This window comes from Falco punctatus, assembly GCF_963210335.1.
Source record: "Falco punctatus genome assembly, chromosome: 6".
Classification (NCBI taxonomy): domain Eukaryota; kingdom Metazoa; phylum Chordata; class Aves; order Falconiformes; family Falconidae; genus Falco; species Falco punctatus.
In genome coordinates this window covers 56,029,753-56,053,724 of record NC_137585.1, presented here as the reverse complement: position 1 = coordinate 56,053,724, position 23,972 = coordinate 56,029,753, and the positions used below count along the sequence as shown (strand labels likewise).

General features: G+C 39.6%; 1 protein-coding gene across 19 annotated transcripts in view; it reads left to right on the top strand.

The window, feature by feature from the left end:
• The window catches only part of GRIP1 (glutamate receptor interacting protein 1), a 330,428-nt gene that overhangs the window by 284,682 nt on the left and 21,774 nt on the right, over positions 1-23,972 (top strand). For 12 of the 19 annotated variants that reach the window (XM_080390731.1, XM_080390715.1, XM_080390726.1 and 9 more), the window contains 7 exons: positions 2,784-2,939; positions 8,107-8,293; positions 9,081-9,226; positions 10,805-10,885; positions 17,744-17,813; positions 18,066-18,211; positions 23,693-23,837. In XM_080390731.1, coding sequence (XP_080246857.1) covers positions 2,784-2,939; positions 8,107-8,293; positions 9,081-9,226; positions 10,805-10,885; positions 17,744-17,813; positions 18,066-18,211; positions 23,693-23,837 — 931 coding nt within the window. Of the gene's footprint in view, positions 1-1,932; positions 2,089-2,783; positions 2,940-8,106; positions 8,294-9,080; positions 9,227-10,804; positions 10,886-17,743; positions 17,814-18,065; positions 18,212-23,692; positions 23,838-23,972 lie in introns of all 19 variants that reach the window. The other 7 variants (XM_080390724.1, XM_080390732.1, XM_080390725.1 and 4 more) reach the window with 3 other exon arrangements.

The window sequence follows — 23,972 nt, the reverse complement described above, 5'->3', positions numbered from 1 at the left end:
TTTTTTACAGAACTTTTGTTGAATTGGGATTAACCTTCTACAAGCTGAGCAAACTGAATTTGTGTACTTCCCACTTTGTAGGACATTTTTATCTCTATTCTCAGTGTGAAAATATATAAAAAAAAAAAATAATCAAAGACTACCAGATAATTTCCTGCTGCAAGCAGTCTTTTTAATTAAACAAGGCTCACCGCAACTTAAAAATAATGAAAATCCACCTGGCCACATTGTTCTTATCAGATTTTAATTTTTACACCATAGTTAAAGTTCAGAAACCTTGCTGTCTATGCATGTAATCAAAGAGAAGGTTTCATCTAAGAAGATACGATAAGTCCATAAGACACATGTGGTGGTATCAGGCTACTGCTGCTGTTTCTGGGACTCTCCTGGCTGATGTTTTCCAAAGTCTCTGAGGACGCTGGTGCCGGTGCCAGTGCGTGAGGCACCCCAGGGGCCCAGCACCCCTCCTGCCCCTGGCATCACACCCCACCCTCGCCTTTCTTACCTTTGGGGGGGGAGTGTGTGGAAACATAATTTCTTTTGATTCCAATAAGTCAGAGGCAGTCTCAGGGAGGGACGCAGGACCAGGGCAACCCAATGGAGGGCACAGAGCCAGGGCCCCCAGAGTCCCGACCACCCCGCAAGGCTGCAGGGACACAGGGGGTTGCCCTGCGCTCTCCCTTTCCTCTCCCTTCCCTGGTGGCATACTCCTGCTGTAGTGACATGCATTGGCTGTGGGTCGCAGGAGGGCTGATATGTTCATACACCTAGCAGATCGTTACTCATGAAGTGAAACAAAAGGATAGCTTTTCTTCTGGCAGTGCTTGCTGCGAGGGCTACCCATTTCGCCCCTTATTTTGCCTTGAAGTAAGATATGAAAGCAAGGTGTGGGTTCCACCTGAACAGTCACGATTTTTGGCTACTGAAGTCCAGCGTGGGGTCATACGTGTCTGTAGCCGTTATAGGCACAGCAGGTCGCAGAGAGACGCAGGTAATACATGGCTCATGGGCCAAAGACTGTAACTTACGTTTCATAGTATGGGTGAATCCCTCGGTGGTTTTAAGGCAAATATTCAGTGAATAGTTCCCAGTTTTAAGTGTGCCTCTACAATTCAGCAAGGACACAGCGACGCTGAATTTAATGATGAATAGACTGTATTTAATGACGAGTGACTTTAATCATTTTCCTTTAATATTTGACACATCAACTGAAATGCGTCCCATTTTCTTGGCAAGTACTGGCCTTCACTTTTGGCATATCCCAGGCTCCCCATATGTAGATTCAGCAGTCAAGTATGGTCTCCAATTTCATCCAGAAAAGGATCATTTTAAAGTTTTGAAGATCAAGTTTTTAAAAAAACATTAAATTGCACATCCAGCTAATCAATAAGAACTCTTTTCTTTAATAAACAGGCTTTATAAACAGGCTTAATAAACAATAGATGGTGGCAAAATTGAAATGCCAATGCAGTAAATTGAAATGACGGGCAAGTAAACATCTCCATTCCAGGCAGTGCTATATATAGTATCTGGTTGGCCTTTTTAGTGTAGAATGAAAGCAGAGACTTACTAACCTTCAGTTAGTGCTCATATGTGATACCTTAGTATTTTCTAAGGAAGTTTGTAATCTTAGCTCCTAAAGCCAGAGTGAGATTAGAAATTAAGTACTTACCTTTTAAAAAACAAATAAAAAAGCAAACCAAAAAAACCCAGTCAGAAACATTTATTCTGAGAAAAAAATATGATGTCTATTCCTCAAGTTAGCACCCCCGGTAAGAAGACAAGACCAGGTTATTTATTATTTTATTTTATTTTCAATTTATTTTCATTTTTGGACTTTTTTTTTTTTTGTGTTTGTGCAGTTCAGTTACTTTTCCCTCTTCTCTGGTCCTTTTTGTTTTCTGATTTTCCATCATCCCTTCATGCGGGCAGTGAAGGTTCAAAGAAGCAGCAGGCAACTTACCTGGGATTCGTGTGCCAACAGCCACAGCAGCCTCCTCACCTACCACCATTATAACACCTACCACCCTGACCATTGCAGGATGCCAGCCTTGAAATTCCAGAAAGCGCCTCCTCAAAAAAGCCTTCGTAATGTTCCACGCTTTTTCCTGCTGACGTATTCTCTCCTCCTCTTCTTACTCCTCCTCCTTCCCCTCTTCTTTCACTCATATTTTCCCCATTTCAGACACTAAAACCTTTTCAGTTTTATGGATGCTACACTTTTTCATAGCCATGCCGAGGTTATTTCTGACATTTTATGCCTTCTCTGTAACAAGGCAACCTTTGTAGACAGGAAAAGGCTTGAAAATTCTGAATGAATCAGCTCTTCTGCTATATGAGTAGATCATTAGATTTGAGTAGTGTATATATATAAAGCGTGACTTTTGAATGCAAAGCGTTGCTCACAAATCTTTTGTCAGAAATTACCTACTACAAAAAGGCATTTCTAAAACTGGTGTATCTAGGCATATTGATCTGCATTGGTTCATGGATGTGTGTTGACAAATTTAATTTAATGTGCTTTGCCTGAAATAAGTTGTATACTATGAATGTACTATTTTTTATCTACAGTATCTTTATTACCTTCCAGCAGGTATTTTCATGAAATGCTGGCAATACTTTTACCTATGGTCACCTATGTGGTTTAATGTCTTTGTTACTGGAAACACACAAACCATTCCTGTGCATCATACACATTGTTTGATCTGTTGATGAGTTATAGATGTGCCACACTCTTCCGTGGAGACTGAGTGCTGTTTTGCCAAGTGTTTGATTTCTTACAGCAGCTTTGGTGTCTTCATCCTTCTCTCCTACCTCCATGAGTGCATACAGCCTGAGTTCCCTGAACATGGGGACATTACCTCGCAGCCTCTACTCCACCAGCCCACGTGGGACAATGATGAGGCGGAAGATGAAAAAGAAGGACTTCAAAAGCTCCTGTAGGTGGTAACAGCATTTGCTCAAAATGTGCAGTGAATGGGTGAAAGAGGGGGAAGATACAGAAAAAAGGTACAAAGTGCCTTAATTAATATATATACACACACTAGGCAGAAGAGAGAACAACTGGAGTTCGTGTTAGTTGTAGGGAAACATCAGCATTAAAATACTTGTCCAGTGCTACAATGAGATGAGTAGAGGCCATGCAGCTTAACTATCTCATGTGAAATATATAAAGCAATGTTTTCTTCAGATAATTCTGGAAGAGTTTGTTATACCGTTAGTGAAGTGATTTTCAAATTCCCTTTTCCACTCTTGCTGTTTCCATCAGGGAATAGAACTCATAGCTGAGCAGTCAAAAACAGATTGCTGGTAAGCTCAACCAACTATTACATTACAGAAGGAGAAGAGCTTGCCACAGTACCTCCTAGGTAGTTTTAATGTTTACATCTACACCATAACCTGCACAGTGATTTTTGTGAGGAAGAGTGACAAATAACAGCAAAGACTAAATAGCCTTCTTTCTGACTACTCTCTGGAATTCAAAGCATGGATTTCCCATGAGTCAGTAATTTCCCAAGCCAGGGTAGATATATTTCAGGCTGTTCCACTTTGCATATTGCTGGGCCGGAGAGTATGGCTGCATCAGCACTTTGTTTCCCAGACTCCATGTAAGTGCCACCTCTCCTTTTGGCTTGTCCATCTTTGTGTGGTCCTCAGCAGCTCAGTTCCTCCAGAGCAGGGAGGTGAGAACTGCTCTCTAAATCATCCACTCTGGCTAATAAAGCTCACAGGTCGGCTCTGGAAAAACCAAACTGATGTGCATCACAGTGCTGCTGCCTGTATTAATGATTTCCCATGGTCATATAGCAAAAGCAGAGCAAACCAGCAGCCTCCAACTAAAGCCAGTCACTGTGCAGTTGTGAGAAAACATTTGAGAAAGGAACTGAGGTTTTGCTTTCTTGCAGTATTTTGTTGTTTCCATGTTCTTTTTTTTTAAAGCAAGTATTTTTACATAACATTTGCCTGAAGGTGCATTTCTGGTTTTTAATCTGTTCAGCCATTTTTTACAACTCATTTATTGACATGTTAGCTTTTAATGCATTCTTTTGGGTCATGGGGAGATGGTGTGTCCATCCATGCTATGGTATCACTATCTCTAGGGGTCCAGCTCTTAGGTGTCCTCATGTGCACGTGAGAAGCAGTAGTAATGTTATACTAATAGTAATTGATTTGAATAGTAAAATAATGCAGATGCAAAAAATAGTTCTTTGATTGTACTATATTATAACTGTTCCATCCAAAAAAAGGACCGCAATCCTGCAAAGCTAATCCTGTTACGTATCTTAGAGACAGCTGTTACTTGTTAAATTTTTCAGATATTTTTCTTTCAAGGAAGCCTTGCCCTTGAAATTTGCTGTCCTGCAAAAGCTCAAAACAAGACCAGTGACATTAGATTTAAGTGGGACAGTCACATAAGCACTGTAGCTCACCTGAAAGATTCCTCAAGTCAGAAGGCCCTGGGGATGACAGGCTGCTGTGATTAAACAAATCTTCAACCAGGAGGAATTGGGATGAGGCTTTGTTGTGGGGTAGTTTATACACATTTGCATGATGAGGTCTGGATATAATGCATTACAAAATATGTGGAACTGGCCCCATCACTGACTGAGTCTGTGCCTCATTATGAACAGTGACTGCATCAGCAACCGTGGATCAGAACTGGCTGGCCAGCCAGGCTTGCTGGCACTTTCTGTGAGCTTGCTTTTCAGCCCATGCCAAGTTCCTTACTCCTGTGGCTAGACTTATACCCATAGCTGTGACTGCAGTAACAGCCAACGTAAGAGACCCACACTGGACTGAATGTGCTAGAAGTGACCGTTGTAGAGAGTGGTCCTGTACCCTTTCACCATCCATCAACAGGGCTTGGAAAACCTTGCCTCTCTCCCTTTGTGTGGGAGACTCATGAGAACCAGGTAGCATCAACAGCTGTCCTTTTTGTAGAAAAGGAATAGCGCACTCTCTTGATTTTAGTGTGATTTATTTTTTTTTAATCCAATGGGATTATTTGAGGGTTTTATTATTGTAACTTTTAATAAATCTTTTAGGAATGTCATTTGGGAAGAAAAGGGTGTAGTGGTGAAGGGTGCCATAAAGTTTACAATGCCATTTGTTTAGAAAAAGCTGCATAACTTAATGTGATCATGCCAAAATTCATGATGAAGTGTGATGGTACAATGGGTTACAAGACTTTTATGGCCATGATTTTACAATCATTGCGTTAGTTACATAGATCTTTCCAAACATGTGGTTGTAAAAATTGAAGGTATGCCCTGCTGTCACGAGCTTTATTTATGCCACTTGCTTCCAATTTTTATTCTTTCTCTGCTTTTTTGTTTGTTTGTTTGTTTGAAAGTATGGTATTCATTGTGGACACACTTAGATTATTGCTTGGTTAAAGTTTAAATCCTGAAGTACTTTGTAATAGGTCCATATTAGTACTTGAAAGTGAGACATAATTTTATACCAACTTACTTGATAGCTACTAGGGCTGGACATCTGGTAGAAATTAGAGAGGGTCTTAGACATACACGGGTGCTGTTTTCTCAGCACATCCAAGCTAGCAGCTACCAGGAAGAATAGTGTATGTTTTGCAATTTCTCAGAAGTCAGAGCAGGAGACTGCAGGCATAATAATCCATATACATACCTTTAAATACACCTTGCTCTGCTTCTCATACGGCTGCAGGAATAAGAGTAACAAGTACATAATCTTCAAATTCAGGATTATTATTTACATAACTGCAGAGCATATAGTAAACCAGCCCCCATGGCTGTTGCTAAGAGTTGGATGAAAACTATTGCAAGTATGCTAAAATGTACCCCTAGCAGTAGCAGCCAGGGTTCACTGAAACTACATATACATCCATACCCCCTTTTTAAATCAATAACGCTGCCTTCTGGCCTGTAAAACTTTGAATCCATCAAGCAGCCAAAAAAATGACAGTGTTTCTTGCTGTAATTGTTGTTGAGTTACAAACCCCAACACACTCCAAGTCATGGGTTTGGGTACCTGTGACATTTTATACAGGCTTAGCAGACAGCTAGTGTTACATGATTCTCATCTCTGCTTTTCTTGTTCCTGTTTCATTTTGTTTTGGAGTGGGGGGAGTTCCTAACTGTCTCTTTTCAGTATCCACATCGTAAAAATATTTATCAGAGTGAGTTTTAAATCACACAAATGGTGACTTAATTTCCCAGTGAATTAAAACCTCAGCTGTCCTAAAAGTTGAAATAAATGTTGTGAGACCTTTAGGTTCCTGGTAGGGCATTAGATAAAGAGTAAGAAGGTTACAGAGTTAGCTAGATGCCTGCTGCACTGGGGGAATGGACACATAAGTGATGGGAAAGATACAGTTAACAAGTAATTAATTGTATGACTTAAAGAAAGGGGAAATGGAACTTTTCTGAGCTTGGATGCCCTAAATTTAGACATTTCTAGAAGGTGTGTTAGGGCATCTGGTACTATATTAACTTTGAGTTTATCTGGTTTAGTCATATTTTAGCCTTTGCCATGCTGAGGGCTGGAGAAACCTATTTCTCACAAGCAACAAACGCTAAAGCTGGTGGGCATTTCTAAGAACAGATTACTACTATTTTCATTTGGGTATGAACATTTCTTACTGAGTCCAGATAAAAGAAACAGTAAGAAGGAAGCTGTTGAGAAACGGAAATAATACACAGTTCTTAGAAAGGAAAACTAAAAAAAGATATGAGTGAGAATTCACAGTAATTTAGAAGCCAGTTTCAGAGTTGAAAGGAGCTTTGCTGGGAGAAAACAGAAACTCATGAGGTTTTTGGCAAGTGAAACGTTTGCAACAACTGTCATTGCCAACTGTACCACATTAATCAGATTTTATACTAAATATTTCACGGCAAAAGGCTAATGCTTGTAGCCCCAACATACGGGAAATACTTAGACAACCTCTGACATCTTTGTACAGCTGTTCTAATATTATCTATATTGTAAAAACAAGAACTAATTGTTTCCCAGATCTAAAAAAAAAAAATTCACAGTTAAACAGTCCCTCAGATAAACCATGAACTTTTATCTAATTTTTAGTAGCAATTGCAGGCAGAAATGGGTCTTGAAGGAAATTAGAGGTGGAGAGGTAATGGCTTATAACCTATAAATATGATGTATAAAAATGGCTTATAAATCTGTAAATAAATTTATAACATGAAAACATTCCAAATCCCTGACGTTGGAGGATTATCGTAACTTTACTGGTCTGAACAGGAGTTGAAAAACTCCAGCTCTCTGTGTATGACATAACGAAAGACAGTAGTTTGTCACTGGGGGAATTCGAACAGTTATACAATCGACATTTAGGCAGAGATCAAGCAGTCTCCTTCTTTCAAAGGTAATTGCATTGAATCTCAATGTTGGTTGTATCTTCATTTGTTCTTTAATGTGTCCTATTCAGAACAAGAGTGAGAACAGTGGGTGTAAATCAGGAGTACAGAAGTAGCTGCCTGTGTTTCTCACAAAAGAATCCCCCAGTTCCTCTGAGAGACACCAAAGAACTTTTTTCCTCACAGTCTCTTGAGATATACTGGTTGCTAAAACAGAGAGGTTTGTTCAGCTTGCTTATATACCCAGTTAGCCTGACAAATTGCTGATGTGTAGTAAACATGCAAAGGAAGGCATCCTTATTTCTTGCAAGCAAGCCTGGGCCATGTGCTTTGTTGCTAATAGCAATGCATTGCTGTGAGATGTTCAAAAGAGTTTGTGGGAATCAGCTTGAATAATAGCTGGGCTTGCGCCTCTTAATTCCCTTAGCTCCTGTGAAAAATCTGCTCATCCACGCCTCAAACCTAATGCAAACAGAATTTAAGAATGTTCTGAGATTTTTGGGGTGGGGGTGTCAAACACATTTATTTTACTCACTGTAAGAACTATCTTTTTGCATTCTAACATACAACCAGATGTTTTCTATTCTCTTCTATGTCAAAACCATTTATACATAATTTATAAACTTCAGTCTAAATTGACTTTAAAAGAGATGTTTTGTTGACTATGTTTATCGTACACATCAATTTTCTCAAAAAGCTATGGAATTTCTGCCGTGTATGAATGTCTTTCCTCCTGGTCTGCTTTGTTTTATAGTGTCTTTAGCCTCTAGCACTGTTGGTTTGGCTGGGCAGGTCGTCCACACTGAAACCACAGAAGTAGTGCTGACTGCTGACCCCATAGTCGGGTTTGGGATACAGCTCCAGGGTAGCGTGTTTGCTACTGAGACCTTGTCTTCTCCACCTCTCATTTCCTATATCGAGTCTGACAGTCCGGCAGAAAGGTGAGGTTCTTTCAGCTGACTGCTGAGTGTGTTCTGGTGGGCATTCCCTGGGGTTCTTGAGGCTTGTTGCTTTTCATTTGTGACAAATTGCAGGGCCTTGCTCAATGGAAGTGTGGCAGGTAATAAACTGTTCTGACAATGATATTTCATGTGCTTGATCAGCTATAAGAAGAATGGCAAGCACCAGTGTTTTTATCACCCAGAGTCCTCCAGCAGGAGACTGGAAGCTATATTCATGCAAAAGCAAAAAAAAAAAAAAAATCAGAAACATCACTGAAGTCAAAATAGTGATAATCCAATGTGCAATGGCAGAGGCCATGTCCCCCTCTGTTCAGTTTTGGTATAGAACCAAATCTTAGGGAGTATCAGAATTTTGACTTAGTAATGATTTCATTGCAGCATTTCAATTGCATTTATATGCTTCTGTACGTCTTTAGTCATGGCATGAGAACTATAGTAGCTGCATAGGCAAGTGCTAACTGCCATTACAGAGCTGCAACACCTGTAGCCCAGAGGCAGAGGTGATGCCCAAGGATGGAGTGGAGGCATGAAGGCTGTGCCCCTTCTTCCTGGGTCCCAGAACCTAGAGAGCACAGTCCATGCTGGGAGTGCTTGGTAGTATCCTGGTGCAAAGGGGCAGCAGCAGCTTTTGTCCCTCTCTGTGCCTGGGTGGCCTGTTGAGCTGCTGTGCCACACTTCCCCTTCAAGGCTAAGTTGAATGTGTTTAATATTGCTGGTTCTGGTAACATGCACATCTGATGATTGTTTTGTATCATTGTGTACCAAGGTGTGGGGTGCTGCAGATAGGAGACAGAATAGTGGCAATAAATGGGATCCCGACAGAAGACAGCACGTTTGATGAGGCCAATCAACTGCTCAGAGACTCCTCTATCACCAACAAGGTCACTTTGGAAATAGAATTTGATGTTGCAGGTATGAATGTGCTGTTATTCTGTCTTGCAAGAAAAGTGAAGGAATAAATCCCAAGTACATTCTCACATATACACCATTCAGTTTTCTAGTGACCTGTCTGAAATGTGTCTTTTTGTACAGCTTGCTCATTTCATCTAGCCCTGCAGTGTGCTTCAGAACGCAAACAGAAATGACAAGTCCTGTAATAAGTGACAGTCCCTCCTCTGAGTTATTTCCAGACAATTTTTCTGCCCTGAGATAGAAATATTCTGCTGAGCAGAGACAATTCCTCTACAGGCCAGCTAATGAAATGTTTTACTAGACAGAAAAGGATTATAAAAGGGTGGATAAGCAGAAAACTCTGAGGAGTATCACTTACAGTATCTTCAATCAACAATCTAAATAAAATAATAGAAACTGACTTAATAAAAGCCAGAAAAATAACTGTTAATGTTGCTGCTGAGTCTTTGTTATTACTCATGGATTTCCTTTCTTCTGTAATGTGCTTAAGCGTACAGAATACACCTATAAAATCACAAAATGTGTAAATCAAACAAGAACACCTTATGAATGTGCACTGCTCCACTATTTAAATAGTAAAAGCTTTTAAGACTTCATCTGACAGTAGCTCTGAAGTCATGACAATGTCAGATGTTCTGTATTTTGCATAGTGTGATTATTGTTAATGGTATTATAAATCGTGATATCAAAAGCAGGCTAAAGGTTCCTAGAGCAATTCTGTATAAACTTTAGTATGCATGCAACTAGTATAATGTTAAAAAAAAAAAAAAAGGCCAAGTACAATATGTACATTCATGTACCTAGGAAATATTAAAAAATAAGAAAACCAAATAATGAGAAAATAATTTACATACACCTGAAGTCACGTGTATTTCAATCCCTGGACTTGTTTGTGCTGTTCCCATTTGCTCCATGACAGCAAACTCATACTCGTGGTTAGACGCCTCTGCCACATGTATGTTTAAACGCTTCTATAGCTGTAATTTCAATCATTTTCAAGCCAAGGCTGAAACTTTTGGAAGCTGTGATGCCAAAAGTCAGCATTCAAATACAGTGCTGTATGTTCCAATTTTTTTTGCCTTCAGCTCCAAGCACTTCTCAGTTAGTGATGTTTTGATTCCTTTTCTTCCTAGTAGAAATAAAATCCATGGCAGTTACCTTAGTGGATAGTTTAAAAAGTGTTAGACCTACAGCAAAAAAGGCCTGAATTCCTAAAGACTTGATCTCCTGTACTTTTAATTAAAAGTTATCTGCCAGCACTAAAATTTTCATGTGTGATCACAGAACTTGCATATGAGCTAAAAACCTGCAGTCTCAGCTGGCTGCTGGCCCATGCAATCTTCATAAATTCAGTTAAATCTTAAAAAAAGTTGAGTTACCATGAAATTACCCATAGAGGTATAAATCATACTTCATATGTCCTACTTCCTTCACTTCTGTGAAACGCAGCACCTGTGTTGCATCTGTGGTTTGTGATGCTGATGGGATTTCATCAACTTACACGTATAGTGTAAATACATGCAGTTGGAGTTGCTGTGCCTTAACAAATTATCTAATATTTTAAATATTTTTTTATAGAATCAGTTATACCAAGCAGTGGAACATTTCATGTAAAACTACCAAAGAAGCATAATGTGGAACTTGGCATCACCATAAGTTGTAAGTGAAAGTACTTATTTTTAAGACCACATTTATGGGATAATCTGCAGATAACAGGTCCTGTAGCTATAGGCTCATGTTTGTTTTGGTATAAACTTCTTTTTCCTTTTTCTAGAAAGGGATGATTAGCAGTGCTCTGTCTCTGGTGACATACCATCCTGTAACAGATTTATACTCCCCTTCAAGTAGTTAAAGAAGCCAGAAGTTCACCAGCCTAAAGCTTGACCTATTCCTTCATGCATAGCACATACTTCACTCCCATTAAAATTCTTCAGGGAAAAGAAAAAATGATAAAAGTAGTTAATAGAATTAGGCCCATCCAAAAGTATTTCCATAGCTGGGAAGTTTAAGGCAAAGTCTGTCCTGGTCTCCCACAGGCTCTTGAACAGAACCCCGCTGAACTCAAGGGTTCTCATAGGGATGAGGATCCACATACGTGGAGTTAGTTTCTGCTTCAGCATGCAGAGTCTGAAGATACATCCTCAGCCTGTAGAACTAGTGGGCAGTCCTAAATGTGCAGGTCACATAGCAAAATCCCCTTTCACTAGGGTTTTCAGGGATTGCTAGAGAAGATAACCAGGGTCTGCATTAGTCTATTTCTCAACAAGTATTTGTTGCTGTTGTTTGAAATCAAAGTGTTTCTATACTTCTTTATTTTGGGAGCAGACAGTAAACACTGTGTTAGGACTGGATTTTGATGAGGTAAAGTCCAGCATGCTGAGTCCAGCCCTTGATGGAAGGAAGAGCAATCCGTATCAGAGTTAATGGGCTTGTCTTTAATGTACTTAACAACAGTGCAGAATCTGGTCTCATCAGAATTAACATCCCTTTATGGTTGTGGCCTCAGACTATTAGTCTTTCTTTGGAATTACTCATGTGTCTCAGGGGAAGATTGTGCTTATATTCACAAAGCTTTTACCAGCACAATGGAATAAGGTTAATCAAAAGTACAGCAGGGAATTCAGTGCTAAGAATTACATCTGAGGAACAAATGAGAGACACGGCAAGCCTGTTCGCTTGCATTGCACACTTGAATGAGTAGTTGTCGGACTCTGTAAGATGTAATGTGATGCTTGAAGCAAAATCATAGGTCTACATGTATTGGTGCAAATGAAAATATTGAGAAATGAGAAAACCTGCAGAGAAGCTGTTCTATTTAAATGTTATTCTTAGGATTGGTCATGGTTTGTAGGATTATTGTAAAAATATGGTCTTCCTAGTAATTTGATTTGTGCTGCTTTTTGGAATTCAGACATCTTGTACTTTTTTTTCTGTCTGTAGGAGTAAACTTTGAATGGAAAGCTAATGTTCTTGGGATTTAGTATTAAGCAATCCTCTTCCAAACTCTGCGTACCTTCCTGACTTGGAACTTAATTCCAGAAGGTGGTACTTTATGAAATTAGTGCTTTATACGATCAGGGTGACACCTGGTTGGTCTTAGCTCTCCTCCTCTGAGTATACTGCAGTATCTTTAGTACTTAAATTAAATGACCTGTTATATATAATAATCCCACTTATTAGTAGTATTTAATGCATGTGAAATGTGTCTAGGATTAATTATTTATTTGATTTGAAAGGATTTATAGTAATACTGAAAGTTTGTATGTTTGCTTGGTAGAACTTTTGAATTGCTGCATTTCATGGTTGCTTTTCAGTGCTTTGGTCTGTCCTACCTAATTAACTTCTAAATGAGGCAGTGTGATTTGAAGAACAGAAGTGTTTTATATTCACTTTGTCAGGTTTTTGTCAGGGCTTTTTAGCACATTACCATGCCATTCATTACTGATACTGCCAGAAAGCTGTATGATTTCTTTTCAAAAACAAATACTAAGGAAAACTCGGCGGAGTTGGGATATGACCAGTCTTAAACAAGGGTGGTTGAGAAAATGAGGTTTATTCACTTTTGGGCTTGATCTGTTTAAGTGCTAGAGACCTGTTTCATCCCCTCTCTTCACAATGTAGTGGAGTTAATGATGAGTGAGAAGGTGCTGTCTTTATAAAAACATGACAGAGAAATGCCTGTCTTGCTTTCCATATCCCCAGTTTAGTTTGGGATTTGGATGAGAAAGTCAGAAAATGACCTGATGTGACAGACAAGACAGCCGTTTTTGGTCAGAAGGGAAACATAAGCCTCACCTCAGGTTGGCACCTGAATATATACCTGTTTTTAAGTCCAAGAGTCTTCTAAGTCAGCTGTTAGAAGGCAAACATCCTGGAAGAGGAATTTAGTTTTCTTTCTTTGTGTAGTTTTCCTTGGTAATAACCACCAAGTGTGCCTGCATGGAATTACAGCCAAGTACTTGAAGGGATATCTGAGGTGACATACAACTCTTTCGACACTTAAGCTACTTCATGGTCTTTGAAAAACATGACATGTAATAGGGTAAGAGACTAAGCTTCTCTTAGTTTCAGATCTATTAATGAAAGAAAAAAAGCAAAACAAGAAAAATTTCAAAATCTCCTTAGATAGAAGAAAGCCCTAGAAAGTAAGACAGAAGCAAGTTTCATGAGCATCATTATTAATGTTAATACAGGCACTGAATTTTGGATAGTGCATGGCAGTTACCTTGCAATATGCTGGCCTTGCCCCTTGCTGCCTTCACACACGTACTGGACTTCTGTCATCCTTCTCTTATCTCTGCAGTATCTTTCTAATCTTCCCATTAACAGCTACTTACACTCAATAAAGACCTGATTTCATAGTTTGCAAGTATAAGTGACTATATATTTCGTACTTCATTTTCATCATTTTCACACCCAGTTACATGGTTGGAGCAATTAGAATGTCTGAGTTCTTATAATTATATAATCCAAATAAAGCATGACACAGCAGTGTCTGTGTGTGATTATGGTTTTATAACAGAACCAGTCCCTGGAAGAAGGATGGCTTTCAAGTAGATCTAGTAGTGTTCAAATCTATTTCAATTTATTTGCCAGTGACATTGATTTTTAGACCATGTAATGGAATATAGATTTTTTTTTTTCAAAAGGTACATTTCTGTGCCACTAGCTACTTTATCATAGACTAATATTTTTTAAATACATTGAATGAAGTCTGAGAAAATGACTTACTAGTACAGTCTGGTAATTGCAGTTAACAGCCCTTTTTTTTCCCTTGTCTGTCTTTCTTAAGTAAGATTCTAATATCCTTACTGGTAATGAACTGCAGCACCTTGTTTCATAAATAATCTCTCTGAAGCTAATGGTATTACTCAAGGAAAAGAAACTGCAAAGCTGTTAAGAATATCAGAATTTCACCCAAACGATCGTCAGTTCTTCTAAAGTCATTTTACTAGCAGCTATACTGTAGTCTGCTTTATTGCTTTCTTATTTCATCAGAAACAAGCTATGTAAATATCTACAGATATTTAGCGTTAACTATGAGAACTTACTTTCTAAAGCATGTTTCTGTATATTTTGAGATTTCATCTAGCAAACCCAAATTCATTTTGCAATGTTGTAAGTAATTATTTTCAAGATGGGGCCTGAAGAATCAGGTTTCTCAGCTGCTCCACATGTACCGATACTTAAGGAACAAAACAGCTACATCAGTCTAATTTTAAAAAGCTCTTTTATCTGTTTAGTAATCATAATATTTTTAGAAAGCCTAGTAGCTGTAAAGTAGCATTGTGGATAAGTGGACTGACTTTGTCCATCCCATGAGCATTTTCCTCTGCTTGTTCAGTTTGTTCAGAGTTTGACTGAACTCTAAAACTTGAAGCCAGGCTGATTCTAGTGAGTGAGTTTGGGATAGGTGGTAGGTGCAACGTCCACCCCAAAATCTGTTTAAGTCACATTGTCTTTTTTCTTTGGGTTAGTAATCAATTAAGAAAGCAGGGCTGTTTGAGGTTGGTGGGGGTTTTAACCTAATGATCTACAAAACTGACAGCACTTCACTGAACTTGCTTTTAGGGGATAGGCAGGGGAAGTGTGTCTTTACTGGTAGAAGTTGTGTAGGGGCCTGGGACAGAGACCTAGGATCACAGAATAATTTAAAGAGAGAGAATGAACAGCTTGCTAAAGATCAGCCTTCCAGTTGCAACGCTAAATTTAATACCTGGACAACTTTATGCACCCTTCAGTCCACTTCTAGTTCATCGTACAGACTGTATAAGTTCTCTACAAAAGCTCAACAGTAGGTAGACTAATAGCTGGACCAGGGAGGAGAAAAGATGAGATCTTCAGTGGACAAGCAGAATGGGACAAGGAGAGAAAATGAGTGGAGAGCCGTAACGGAGACAGCAGACGAGGGGAGAGGCTGAGGTGTGGTCAGGAGTAGGGGAAGCTGGGACCTGAACAAGAAGGCTGGACATGGGTGAGTGGTAAAGTCCTTTGGTTTTAATTACTACTTAAAACCAAAAATAAGTGAAGCATAGAAATGGAGACTTAAAGCTGTACAGTGTCACTTCAAACTTGTGTTAATTCTTGAGGATATCTTGTTTTAATTAAGGGGTCACATACTGCTTTCTCACTGGGACTCTTGCTTCTCTGCTCTCTGGGGTGTGTATACAGTGGTGTGTATCAAAGGGGATGGGGCCCGCGTAATGAATGAGGTGAAGGACTGCAGAAAGAAAAAGGTGATCTCATGGTCAAGGTGGTTTAATGCTACCCTAGAGAAATTAGGGTTTTTTTTTCCTTTTCTCAGCAATACAGTTGTGCTGTGAAGAGTCATTTCACAGGATTGGGGGGGGGGGGGGGGGGGCGCGGGGGGGGCGCGGGGGGGGAGAGCATTTCCACAGATGGCTACTTAATTTTCTGTGGAAACTGTTGAGAACCTGGGGTCACACTTGCAGAAATGCTGAGCATCTGCAGCTGTTGCTGAAAGTGCCAGTAGTTGTGCTTTGGACTTAGAAGCTGTTAGATACTACAAACTATTGTGAGACATAAAGGCATGGATATCTCAAATTGCTCACTGAAAATTGTCATACTTTGACCTAGATGTTCCTATGTTTCCTTTCCTCATCTGTAAAATCAGGATAACAGTAATCAATGTTCTTGCTGGGGACAGTATCTGTTTGCTAGTGTTTGGGAGGCAATCTTAGGCTGTGGTGATATGCAGTACAAAAGTTCAGGAGGAAATTAATGATTTTATCTCTGCAACACAACTTGAATACTTTGTAGTATGTCATGAGCATTGAACAAGAATAAAACAAAGTGTGGTGTAGCTGCTTATTAAGAGTTTGTCAGCATGGGGGGGATTCATTTCACACTGAGCTGTGTTTGCTGCTTACAAAAAGGCTTTCATCCACCAGACACAATTAATAGCCCAGGATAACTGACAAAATACTGCTGGTTCACACTTACTCAGTTTGAAAATGTAATAACTTTGTGTGCAATATCATAGCCTTTGCATCCCCATGACTCTGGCTTGAAACTTTGAGCTCTTTCCACCATTTTGGTTCCTTCTGTCTTCTTTTTGGAACAATAATGGACTGTCTTCTTTAGTACTGGTAATTATTTTTTTTTAGAGCAGTTTCATAATAACTATCTCAATAGTCAAATCTCAAACTGCAGACATTGTACAGTGGTTGGCACATAACCTCAGGGATTTATAAGGCAACCTAGAGTGTAAAACCATAGAATTAAAAAATAAAGTTCATCAAAGGGTTACTTTAAAATTTTAACAAGATACTAACTCGTGAAACAAATCCAAAGAATTCAAGTAAATATGGAACAGTTGTATAAAGTACAGTTGACCCGTGGCAGGACAGTGTGAGAAACAAGCTCTGAAAATAAGAAAAAAGGACATGGACCTGTTGAAGCAAGTCCAAAGGAAGGCCACGAAGATGATCATAGGGCTGGAGCACCTCTCCTATGAAGACAGGCTGAGAGAGCCGGGGTTGTTCAGCCTGCAGAAGAGAAGGCTCTGAGGACACCTTATAGCAACCTTCTAGTGGTTAAGGGGGGCTTATAAGAAAGATGAGGACAGGCTTTTTACAAGGGCCTGTAGCGACAGGTCAAGGGGTAATGGTGTAAACTTAAAAGATGGTAGGTAGATTTAGATTAGAAATTAGGAAGAAACTCTTTACTCTGAGGGTGATGAGTCACCTAGAACAGGTTGCCCAGAGAAGCTGTGGATGCCCCATCCCTGGAAGTGTTCAAGGCCAGGCTGGATGGGGCTGTGAGCAGCCTGGTCTAGTGGAAGGTGTCCCTGCCCATGGCAGGGGGGTTAGAACTAGATGATCTGTAAGGTCCCTTCCAACCCAAACCATTCAATGATTCTATGAAAATTACATGTCTTAAAAAAAGTAAATTGCTATTCTTTAAATTGCAACATAGACGTTTCCTGAAAGTGTGCTGTTTCAGACAAGTTTCTAAAAGTCCATTTACATCTGTCTTCTGCATTTGAAATATGGCCGTTTAGCAGTTCTTAAACTGTTCCTTTGGACATTGAAAGGCTTTTTGGCCAGGGCAGCCAAGGTTAACAAGATCTGTTAGAATATTGTGTTGGATATGTCATTATTAATACACCTTGTGGTTACTGTAGGTGAAGATGTGTCATTTTCCATCGATGAGAAGAATTATGAGCCGCTAAAGTAACTGACATTAGGATTTTGTAGGTGATCCTCCACTATGGGTAGCTTTTTAGGTGATTGTCATTTAGGCGTTGGAGCCTAATAGAAATCTACCTTCTGTGAATGAATGCGGCCTCCTCAGTCCTCTAATTTTTGAGGAGTATGCAGTCTTACTAATATGCTGATGATGATTGTATTCATGCGTGTATAATTTAGGGAAGGGGAGGAATATCATACGGGTAAATAATGTGTATGAAGTTTTGATTTATGGACAGAATTAAGAATTAGCCCATCTGCATGTCTGGAATCAAAAACAGATAATTTTACGTATTCTTTATTACAGCTCCATCCAGCAGAAAACCAGGAGACCCTCTGGTTATTTCTGATATCAAGAAAGGAAGTGTTGCTCACAGGTAAGGCATTCAAGCTCCCACGAGAAATCCGTTTCCAGTGTGTAGCCAGCCAGACTCACGTTAAACAGAGGGAGCTTGTAAGAGACTGTGCTCTTATTTTTGTGAAAAACAGTCACTAATGAAAAGTCCAGCATATTAAGAAATAATTGTTTTTAAAAATCCATCTCATTTCTATAGTAATGTCCATACCATCTAAGATACCTTGCTTTAATGTTATTAGAATGTCATGTAAGCTTTTTTGCTTGTTCACAGAACGGGGACGCTGGAACTGGGTGATAAGTTGCTTGCAATAGATAACGTTCGACTTGACAATTGCTCAATGGAAGATGCCGTCCAGATCCTTCAGCACTGTGAGGACCTTGTAAAGTTAAAGATCCGCAAAGATGAAGATAATTCCGGTATTAGCAATAAGCCTCTTGTAGATTGTTGTGTATTTTCAGGATTTTTAGAACATAGAGTTGTTCTTTTGCACTTAAATTTTTTTCTAAACATGGCTGATTTTTGCTAATGCTAATCAGAAAATGTCACACTAAAAAGAATTGTAATGGTATATAAAGTTTTAAATTTTCTCAGTGACTATATTGCCTGTAGGAGCTGCACTGGACAATGAGGTCTTCAGTTTTCTGGAAAGGCAATTTCCACTCAGGTGCAGCCATATAAGATTGATCTTAGCATATTGACATTTTCTCTGCTTTTAAGATTGGGATCATAGTTAGCAAAGCATAGGTCTGTGGGCCTCAGTTCTCGAGCAGAGTGGTGAAGTGCATGCTTTATCCATAAACTTACGAACTTGACTTCACTATGACTGTTCACACGCTTGAAGGTAAGTAGTACTTGACACTGTGCTGGATGGCTGACGGAGGAGCCGTGTGTGATCAGCCCAGTGGAAGTAATGTAACGGAGCTGTGATCATATTGCACACCTACATCTATTAATATTCCTGGATCTTTCCCATTATGGATTCCTTAAAAGCAGAATTTCTACCTGGAGATAATAGAGTTCTGTTATGCATTCTAGTGGCAGTTAGGCAATTATAACTATCATCACTGCTAGGTTTTATTTTACAGTGTTATGCAAAAGCATGAAATGTAGATTCATTTGTCTTAAGCTTTATACTATCTCACAGCAAAAAGGCACAGCCTGCCGCACTTTATTATTTCAAATCAAGTGCAACTCTTGATATGGTATTTAGACTTCTGCTAGAATGCTCTTTATCTTAATTGCTTTTGAAAGCAAACAGAAAGTATCTTCTCAGTATGATCAGTACAAAGCAAAGGTGGATGCATTTAGCACCTTGTGCAAATTGGCTTTGATCCAGCAAAGTGAACGGCTGCTGCTCAGCAGGGTATTGTGGTTAGGTCCCTGCAGGTGGGGAGGTGGTACCCATAATTGGTCCATCTTGGACACAGGCTTGCCAAACTGGCCATGGGCTGGACATCCAAAGGGGCACCCGACTGACAATTGCTTTGCAAAACTGAGCAAACCAGATACATTATGAAGAGTAGACTGCAACTGCCCTTGGCAGAAGATTGACGTGAGATGTGCCTGTAGAAGGAAGTTTGAGGTTTCTCCTGCACAAGACGTGTCTGTCTTTTAAGTGTTTGTGGCACCTGGGATCCCCCCTTCCCCTCATTTGGAAGATTTCTCATTAATAACCCTGCAGAGAAATTACCAACAGACTATAGAAGAGGGATGTGAGTTAGAGCCATGTAAAAGAAGTATTAACTTCTCCCATACTTTTAAATATTGTGCGTTTGTCCTGTATGTGTCATGTCATCCCCCGACTCCTCCTCACCTTGGGGACTTAATATTTTTCTAGGGCAGCTTCCATTTCCATTGGCATTGATACACATTTTCTGTTGCTGTCACTGAAATGTGCATTTCAGTGTCCATTCGTGTTCCGTAACATCTTTGCTCTCTTAGGTATTGCACACCGTGGTGGCTGGTACAGGTTTTGGTCTCAGTGGAATTCTTATTCCCTGGTTTTCCTTTACACATTCACATTTCTTATTTTACAGTTACATCGTATATCTATATCAAGATTCTCACACAACTATAGTGTCTTATCCAGACATGGTTGGTGTAACTGAACAGATTCAAATGTAAATGGGCAGCTACTCAGAGACCTACTGAACAAAATTATCTATACAAATGGTTCTTTTAAGAGTTGACCAAGTGTCAAGATGTAGTTGAAAGTATTTATAGCAGGTACTTTGAATTATTTCAGGTATATTTCAGGTACTTTGAAATCCTAAGTGAATGAATGCCTCCTGAAATGCTGAAGAAAAATTTTTTTTAGAAACAGTGGCAAAACAGTAGCAAAGATGCGGCAAAAAGTGTACCTCAGTTAAAATATTTTTTTGTTTATTTGCCATTAGTTTATTTATGAAAGTCTGTTTTCACAAAGGGAAAAGAGGTACTTCTCAAGCTCAACAGAAAATAATCATCAATAAATACCCCAAGAAAAGAAAAGTGTGATGCTAATAGATGAGTGGGCGTGGAGCACTCCAAAACAGTTTCTAAATCACAGAATGAAATTAAGATTTAAACTCTTCTTAATTTTGCATGGCATGCTTTTTTGAGGAAGAGATGGCAAGGAGCAGGGGTTCTTCCTCCCTAGGTACTTGTTTCCATGTTGTCTTTCAAATTCTTTCTGTTTAGAATGATTTTTGTGTATTTCTAGCTTCTAGCTCTTCTTCCTGCCTTCCACTTTTCCTTCCTTTACTGTCTCTCCAACTCCTCCCTTCTCCAGGCAGTTGTGTGTGTCTCGGAGCCGCCAGGGCAGGTGAGGCCAGCAGCAGGGTTGTACATGCTGTATGCTCCCCCAGACAGTGCTACTCTTTGCCCTTCTGTCTGTGTTGATCAGACGTTACTCTGAAGAGCAGGAGGCTGGTGGACAGAGCAGAGGTGCTACAGCAGAGGGGCTACTGTCATTAAATGTGGGTTTCCAAGAATTATCCACAGTTACATCATGAGAAAACAAAGAAGGAAAATCTCAAAAACATGATACCCAAAACGATGGTAGTCGGATTATATTTCCTCCTCAGGTGGAAGTATGTTTTCAGACGTTTTCTCTTTTCTTCTTTCCCTGTCAGCTTCCCAAATCAAGGGCAATTTTATTTCCTGATTAACCTCATGGCTACCGCCCTCTTTTGAATATCTGAGTTCTTCGTTTTCATGGCAAAACTGGCCTTCGTTGTGAATCCAGGCCACATGCATGCCATGTTCTTGGATAGCTCACATCACTGCTGCCTGGAAAGAGCACCGGAGAGAACAGCATAGCGATTTGACATTTATCGCATTCTGCCATTAATTTTCTTAACTATGCCTAACCAGAAGTCAGACATAATGGACCGGTCTCCTTTCCAGTCATTCACTAAGATCAATAAACTTCCAGCTCTCATGTGGCAGGGCTGCTGTATGATTAATAACTTCTTACTCACTTACTGTTGATAGTGGAGAACCATCAGTATTGTGTTGACCCTTAGCAAATACTGGCTATTACATTTTCTATTAGCTTGGTGGATTAGTTGTCATCCTTCAGTTGAAGTCCTGTACCATGTCAACGCCACACTTGTGTAAACGTTGTCAAGCATTAGGTCCCAGGGGATCTGTTGTTGTTCCATAAATGCTCTAGCAAGCAAGCAAAAGCTGCCACTCTTCTGCTGTGCAGTGGCAGCTTACGTGATAGCCGGCTGTGTGCCAGCCAGAGGCTCCCAGTGGGGTCTTGGGAGTAAGGTGCTTCTGGAAAGAGCATGTCAGATAAAGTGTAGTTGATGTGAACTAGGCCAGAATGCTGATGATAATGCCCCAGGTAGGAATACAAGGCCAGCACTGGGCATGAAAATTCCAGTATTTTTTGCTGAATAAACGCAGCTAATTCTTCTCTCTGTTGACCCTATGTGTGTACCATTTTCTTTGTGGATAGCTAGGGGGAAATAGGAGGGAAGCTAAAGGGCTAAGTTTTCAGCAAATTGAAAGCAACAAAGTAGCTCCAAAGATAACCAGTGTGTTGCCAGCTCTGCTTACAGGTACCACGTTCAGCATTAAAATAAAGCAACCTTTTGAACATTTGCTAGTGATGCAGATAACCTTTTTTCCTTTTAAGGTTTTTCTATCTACAGGAACAGAAATGGGAACATGTGAATTTTCTAACTTGTCTCATGTTAGTTCTAGTAACATATATGGAATGTGCGTCCTAGACATTTTCCACACTCACTGAGCTGTTCAAAATGTCATTAACCACTGATCTAGGAAGAGTGACCCCCCAGGCCAGACATCCTGGCTGAATACCAATATCATAAAATGGGTGAGGGAGAATTTGTTATTTTGATCTGAGGAGAAATCTGGTGGGTTACATTTTGAAATATCCCTTCACAACTCAAAGATACTGCAGTTGATAGCTCTCCTGCTGTGATATGTTTTTATAGTATGTAAAGAGCATGCACTGTATAAATACAGGAGCCTTTCTTGTTGCTACAACACCTGTTGGGTATTGTTTATGGAAAATACATTTTATTTAAGGTTACCCAGTGATACGTTCTTCTCCATTTCTGATGATTGTTTGGAGAGACCAGAATTTCAAAATAATGCAAATTACTTTGTGCAATATAATGAAATCAATTCTAATGGAGTTATTATTCAACTTAGCTGATAATTCAGAATCTAGACGCTATTTCTGATTCTACTACAAAAGCTTAAAACTTGTCTATCAAAAACATGGGATATATTTCAGGTTCTCTTTGTAAGACAGCTCCTCATCTTATAATGACTTTTGACTTTTCCCATGATTCTTTTAAGGAAGTTTGGTCTGAATACTTTTGAATTATCTTTGGTTCTAAATACCTTCCATTCAGTTCAAGAAACAGATGAGTACCGTTATTTATACAATTTTAATAACTTGTCTGTTCTCTAATACTGTGCCCTTGCAGCAAAGGCGGCCAGCAGCCTCCTGGGCTGCATCAGGCAGAGCGGTGCCAGCAGGCTGAGGGAGGTGATCCTTCCCCTCTGCTCAGCACTGGCGAGACACGCCTGGTGTGCTGGGCCCAGTCCTGGGCTCCCCAGTACGAGAGAGACACGGACATAGTGGATCAGGTCTAGCAAAGGGCCACAAGGATGATGAAGGGCTAGAGCATCTCTCCTATGAGGAAAGGCTGGGAGAGCTGGGACAGTTTAGCCTGGAGAATAAAAGGCTAATATAACGTAATATATACATATAATAAAAATATATACATTATTATTATATAAATGTATATAAATAACTGAAGGGAGGATGTAAAGCAGATGGAGACAGGCTTTTTTCAGTAGTGCCCAGTGACAAAACAAGAAGCAACGGTTACAAAATGAAACACAGGAGGTTCTTCCTGAACATCAGGAAACACTTTTTCACTGTGAGAGTGACCAAGCGCTGGCACAGGTTAACCAAAGATGTTGTGGAGCCTCCATCCTTGGAGATATTCAAAAGCCATCTGGACATGGTCCTGGGCAACCAGCTTGGGCAGGGGGAGTGGATGAGATGAGCTCCAGAGGTCCCTTCCAACCTCAACCATTCTGTGATTCTGTAACAAAATAGCTTGAAGTGACATTTTAATATGAAAGATGATCAAAGATTTTAAACAGAGTAAAATTTAGTCTTAATAGGATGAGGGGAGTTTTTCTATTGATTTCAATGTAATCAGGTTTTGGCAATTTAAAAAACCTGCACAACAGGGATTTATTTTTTCTTTTCAAAATAATCCAATAGAGTATAATTAAGAAGTGTATGTGAAATGTAATCCTTTGAAAATGTTGTTTGATTACCATCACTAGACTGAATGTGCTATTTTTTTCATTCCCTCTTTCATAAGAAACCAATTGCATCCCCTTGGCATTTATTGCAGATGAGCAGGAGAGCTCTGGAGCAATTATTTACACTGTTGAGCTCAAGCGCTATGGTGGGCCTCTTGGAATTACAATCTCTGGTACTGAAGAGCCATTTGATCCCATAATCATTTCCAGCCTTACAAAAGGAGGATTAGCTGAAAGGTAACCTGGAAAACAAATTATTTTTCAATGTTCTTTTTGTCAAGATAAAGATTTATTTGTTTACCTGAAGATGCTAATTTTCATGGTTTAGAAATTTGTTTTTTATAATTCTTCAAATCTGAGTTTATAATCTTT